General features: G+C 35.2%; 1 protein-coding gene across 1 annotated transcript; it reads left to right on the forward strand.

Annotated features, from left to right (window-relative positions):
- Window positions 1-325: 325 nt before the first annotated feature.
- LOC110894909 (protein ALP1-like) lies at window positions 326-2,125 on the forward strand. Its single transcript, XM_022142163.2, has 2 exons — window positions 326-1,108; window positions 1,199-2,125. Exons 1-2 carry the CDS (start codon window positions 607-609, stop codon window positions 2,047-2,049), a joined length of 1,353 nt encoding a protein of 450 aa, XP_021997855.1. The 5' UTR covers window positions 326-606; the 3' UTR covers window positions 2,050-2,125.
- The last annotated feature ends 4,074 nt before the right edge of the window (window positions 2,126-6,199 follow it).

Genomic DNA, 6,199 nt, shown 5'->3' on the forward strand with positions numbered 1-6,199 from the left:
TTGTGAATAGGTTGGGTTGATATCGTTGCTAAATAGTGGGACAATAATATTTGATGATGCATAAAAAATAATGTTTTAATAAACTCTTTAATAATAAAAAGTATAAAATATTAAACATATTAGAATATGAAGTTTTAGATAATTACAATTATGTTAGATTTTTGTAAACATATTTAGAGTAAGTAGTTGGTTATGTAAAAATCTTTGTAACTCATTATTTAATTAATTGTATTAACTATTTTATTAAATATAAAAAACAATTAGTCACGTGTCCATCCATTAGAAACACCACGTGTCCACCTATTAGACCCCCCGTAACGGGGCGTTTTTTTTAAAAAAATTTGAAAAAAAACGCTGCATAACGCCGGATTCGCCATTACACGGGGCGTTTTCCGGCGTTTTTTTTGAAAAAAATTTGTTTTGGCGTGATTTTTAAAACGCTCGAGAATGTGGAACGGACGAATCAAACGGCTAGTTGCTAACGGCTAGTTTTTATTTTTTTTTTTTTTATTTCCCCCTATATATATATATATATACCCTCAAACATTTTCAACTCAAATAATCACAAAAACTCTCTAAAAAATACAAGAATTTTATAAAAACTTGATGGATTCTCCTAGTTCTTCCTCCATGCTAAACTATTGCTATCACGAGTTTTTTGCGGATGGCGATGGTTCAACCGATGAGGAGGTTGAGCAAGAGGCGGTTACGGGTGCTTGTAAACTAGCGATGAGATATGCCGAGCATTGTCGTCGCCCACAAGCCAAAAAAGGTAAAAGAGGTTATATTGAACGAGACCGACGCGGGGCACACGATCGTTTGATGAAGGATTATTTTGACGAGGAGCCGACATATTCGAACGAAATGTTTAGACGTCGTTTCCGAATGAGTAAGCGGTTATTTCTACGTATAGTCCACGACTTGGAAGCCAACTACGATTTTTTTAAACAAAAAGCGGATGCGAGAGGGGAACTTGGATTTACCGGTATCCAAAAGTGTACCTCGGCGTTACGAATCCTTGCTTATGGAAACACTACCGACATCAATGACGAGTATCTAAAAATGGGGGAGAAAACAACGAGAGATAGCTTGGAGCATTTTTGTCGCGGTAAAATTCCTATACTTTACACTTTTATTTTTTTTGTCTATGTTTACAATTTCTTTAATTTTTTTTTGTGACTATTTTTTTTTTATAAAGGTATAATTGATGTGTACGGTGCGCGTTATCTTAGAACGCCTACATGGGAGGACCTTCAAAAGATCTACGAGGTACATAATGCCGAGCATGGTTTGCCTGGTATGATCGGGAGCATAGATTGCATGCATTGGCGTTGGGATAACTGCCCGACTGCATGGCGAGGCCAACACACACGTGGTGACCAAAAAGGACCCACTATTATTCTTCAGGCGGTTGCTTCACAGGACCTTTGGGTTTGGTCTGCTTACTTTGGCGTGGTCGGGTCATGCAATGATATCAACGTTTTTGAACAATCTCCGCTGTTAGAGGAGTGGATTTCTGGCAAAGCTCCTAAAGCGTCGTTTTACGCAAATGGAAACTATTACCCTCATGGATATTACTTGAGCGACGGAATATATCCTAGGTATTCGATTTTCGTGAAAACGTATAGTGATCCTTTTGATGAAAAAAGAGCATATTTTAAAAAGGTTCAAGAGTCTTCACGAAAAGACATTGAGAGATGCTTTGGGGTTCTTAAACAACGCTGGCATTATTTGAGAAATCCTTGTCGTGCATGGAGCAAGCAAAAAATGAGAGATGCTATGTACGCGTGTATAATCATGCACAACATGATTTTGGAAGACGAAGGAAAGGCAATATGCCAGAATTATGTGCCAGAAGCCGTTCAAGAAGAGCATCCGCAGGCGTCAATGGAAGAAAGAGTGAATAACGCGCGAGAGTTGCGTTACGAACCGTACCATTCCCAGTTAATGGTTGATTTACTACACCACGCATGGTCGGTTCGGTATGTTCCACCGGAGGGAGAGGAAGAAACGGAGGACGAGGGTGAAGAAAGCGAAGATGAAAACTAGTCTTTTTTTTTATATTCGGATTTTAATTTTTTTATTTGTAGTATTTTTTTTATTTAATCGGATTTTATGTTTTTTATTTCTAGTATTGTATTTTTTTTATTTAATAAAGTATTTAAAGTTTAAAAAAAATAATTGGGAAATGATTGCATGGGCATTATCTGAATAATGCCCCACTACACCATTTTATGGTATAATGCCCCTTGCTGACTGGGCTGCCACATGGCGCAAAACGCCCCATGGTGGGGGCATTATAATGTTACACCATTACGCATGGTCTTATAAACAATGAATTGGTTTACCATAAAAAAGGAGCATGAAAACATGCCATGTGTACTTATTTTTATTTATAAGTATAGAGATAGAGATGTGTGTGGATTTATGATTTAGTTACGCTTTGTTTTTTTTATTGGCAAAGGTTACATTAATATTTAATCATACTACTAAACTACACCAATAAATTCTAAAAAGATTTTTGTATGATTTTTAAAAAAAAATCTTAAACGGACAAGATTTATGAAACAAAAACGTTTTTGGGTCTTTCAATAATTGTGGATTTGTGATTTTGTGGCCCAATTTGTCTGGATTTGAATGTATGAAGATTTGTGAATAGGGCCTATATTTTTTATCTTACACAAGGCCAAATTTTTTTTATGATTTTCAAAGACAGCCCTGAAGGGACTTATAGGTTTGGTCTAGAAAATACATGGTATGTCAGTATCAATGGAAAATTCCATGTATATGGGAAAAATTAGGAAATGTTCAAAAATTGAGAATTTCATTTGGTGTGGATGTGATAACCCGTAACTTCGAGGTAAAAACCGTTCGTTTCTCTTTTACAAATTAATTATATATTTTTCTAAATTATAGTGTGTCAACGAATATTCGAAATCAAATCCATATCGTGTTGTACCAACCCGAACCGTTTGAACCGATGCACATACCTCGCTTGTCGATCCAACCCACTCGCGTAACTCGAAAAATAAATAAATTAACACAAACGACATCTATTCTGCCATCTTTATTTTTTTTCCAAGTTTGCAGACCACTTGTATGGTGACCCAATTAAATAAATGTGCAGCCATTTTAGTTTAGAGTCCAAACCACCAATCTTTTTTGAACCTTTATTTGTTTCGGCCCACCCACTATGATCCCAAACCACCCCACCCACTAAACCGTATATTATGCAATTTTATAACATTCTCTCAACCCTAATTCTCTAAACCAGAATTACGATCATCTCTCCCTCCCTCTTCACTCTTTTGTTGACGCAACCTAGGAGCACCAAGGGTTCTAAACTTTCGGTTCAAGGCTATAATACTTCTCCTTCATCACTAGGTACAATATTCGAGTTTATTTATAGTTCTAGAATACTATACATGCTTTCGATTGTCCGTTCAGAATTTATAGGGCTGCATTTTTGTCTTGCTTGATAATTATTAATGTTTGGAATGATAACTTGTGGTCTAGTACTCGTGAAAATCAATTGTGATGTTTGGTATTATTTATTAATCCCTCGTAACATGGCTGCGTTTTCCTGATTTGGTGATGGTTATGAATGTTCTTGATGATACTTGTAGCACCAGTGGTTAAAAATCATGTGTATGCAATGTTAAGATCGATTATGAGTTTACCTAGTCGTTAGGGTCTAGTTCTTTGCATGATCTTGATAGAAATCATGATAGTTCTTGATGAATAAAAGTTATGTGACTTAATTTTGATAATAAACTGTTGTGATTGAAGTTTATAAGTCGTTTGGATGTGTTATGTAATCGTTTTGGGGATCGGGTGATTAAACAAGTTCTGTCCAGAACGTTACAGCTTACTTTAATCGGCTGTAACCGGGTCAAAAGTTAACAAAAAGTGTTGTTACTTGAGTCTATGATGAACTTCCAGGAAATATCTTTCAAACCCAACTAGAATCGCATTTTTCAGATGTCGTTTGGTATTTTAAAGGATTTATTTCGTGTCAAAGGTCTAGGATGCATTTCTGTCAGAATTTGCAGCCTTTTACGAATGTCATAACTCAATGTAGGAATTGAGTTATTATCTAAAATTTATACTTTAAGTACTTCCAGGAGGTAGCGATAACCTCCAACTGGAATTTCGTAAAAGAATAAACGAGGATTTTTAAATACTTTTCACCGTAAACAGTCATCAGAAATTTATAAATCAGACCTAGGTGTAAAGAACTATTTTTAGTGATTTTTCTGTAAAGATTCAGGTTATGAGAAAAATACATTAATATATGGGGACTAAGTAACATGTTGTGTTAAAATATCGTAATTTTCTGAGTTGTTTAGTATTTTAAATAAATTCCGTAAAACTGCCTAAAAACTGACATGAAACTGCAGTGAGATGAAAATATTTGTGAACGTTTTAAACATGCTTATATGTTGCAACAAAGTGTTATATGTTATTAGAAACGTTAACGGGTGTGAATGATTGCGTGTATGGGATAATATAATCATATGCCTAAACTTACCTAAATCAGTAATTGCATGACAACGTGATTGGGTGACAATGTTTTAGACTACGTGTAGGAATTCATAAGTTAAACTAATTGAAATGGTAAACATATCAGATTGACTTTCCTGATTGCCTTTCAAGTTTACTACCGAGCAAACTAAGTTAAGTTCACAATCATTTTCCAAAAGCATGCGTCCTAGTTTGGACAACACTTTTTTACGGTAGCCCTGTTTGGGGGCTACCTGTGTGTTCCTTGTGAGAACCACTGTAACATACTATCCACTGGAGGTGGAATAGTACACTGGGCTAAACGAAAACTCTATCTTGAAAATCCCTACATTTTACCGATTAGATTGCTGAGAGGGGTATTAGTTGATAGCGCTATTAGGTTTAACAAACCTCACACCATGCTGGAGGCTGGGCATGAACTTCTAACCTTCACTCTTGCATTAATGTTAATAGACATTAACGAGGGCACAAACGAAAAGTCAGCATTTGGTATGCAGTTTAGTCATGTGATGAGGGTTAGCTACCCGAGTCATACTTAAATCAAAAACATTGTGAACATTACTTTTGATAAATTTAAATTTGTGAATTCTCCAACTTTATTGTTGACACGTAGTTGCATGTTTTGTAGGTCAGTAGGTACAGCTATGTACGGACATTGCAATCGTCTAGAATGGGAGGTTCGTTAAAACTTTATGTTTTGAAAATTTATTAAACTAGTGGTTTTAAGTTTTGATGGGTTTTACTTTATTTTTCTGCTGCAACATAAACTGTGTTTTGAATAATTAAACTCTATCTCTAATCATGTTATTAGTGAATTTTTATGATTTTATATAGTTGGTTCAACATGATTAGTGGCTAGATCCTGGTCAATCACACGCCTCGCGGTAAAACTTCGCATGTGGAAATTGAGGGTGTGACAGTGGAAACTAATACTAGAAACCAAAGGCTTTTTTTGTGGAAGAAGACAAGTCCTAATATTCACAAATAATGAATATCAAACAATTGAATCTGCTTATTACATTCCTACATTAAACCGAAAAAATACTAAGTATGAAACATTTAGCAAACTAGGGATATGATGTCAACTCTGAAGCAAAAACTTGTAACATAACAAAGATATTCCAAAATTTTGTGTTATGATAAAAGATGATATTAAGGATGAAAGAATGGTTGATGAAAATGAAATGTTATGGAAACATTTTGAAGAATTGCAACTGGAAGCAGACAAAGAAAAGAAAAGGATGAATAGGAAAGGCACATGTTGTCACACCCCAACCGATAGCGGAAACATCAGGGCGCGGCACTAAGCGTTCAGATTGCTCAAGAGTTTCCATAACACTATTTGTTTCTATAGTACTTAATCAAATTTCATAACATTGTCTAATCATCAACCAAGTTTGACGACCACAAACATATCAAGTACATAACATTCCCAAGTATTGTTCAAAAGTTTCTAAATTAACTAAGATGTGTTTCTAGCAGCATCCTAGCAAGTTTCTTGATATCCTCAGCTACTATCAACCTGCAACATGTATTAAAATACTATCAACAATAATGTTGGCGAGTATACAAGTTTGAGTACGTAGTAGCATAATAGTTTAAAACGTTCCAAAAACTCATATCCAGCATAAACGCATATAACAAGTTTCACCATGCTATTAAACGCAGTCCAAGT

Source organism: Helianthus annuus, chromosome 15 (assembly GCF_002127325.2).
Source record: "Helianthus annuus cultivar XRQ/B chromosome 15, HanXRQr2.0-SUNRISE, whole genome shotgun sequence".
Lineage (NCBI taxonomy): Eukaryota > Viridiplantae > Streptophyta > Magnoliopsida > Asterales > Asteraceae > Helianthus > Helianthus annuus.

What these genes read in the sequence shown, in the direction of transcription:
- LOC110894909 (XM_022142163.2), top strand. Translation starts at nt 607, where the DNA reads ATGGATTCTCCTAGTTCTTCCTCCATGCTAAACTATTGCTATCACGAG. An exon ending in CTTGGAGCATTTTTGTCGCG is followed by an intron (nt 1,109 to 1,198) that starts GTAAAATTCCTA and finishes TTTTTTATAAAG; the next exon opens with GTATAATTGATGTGTACGGT.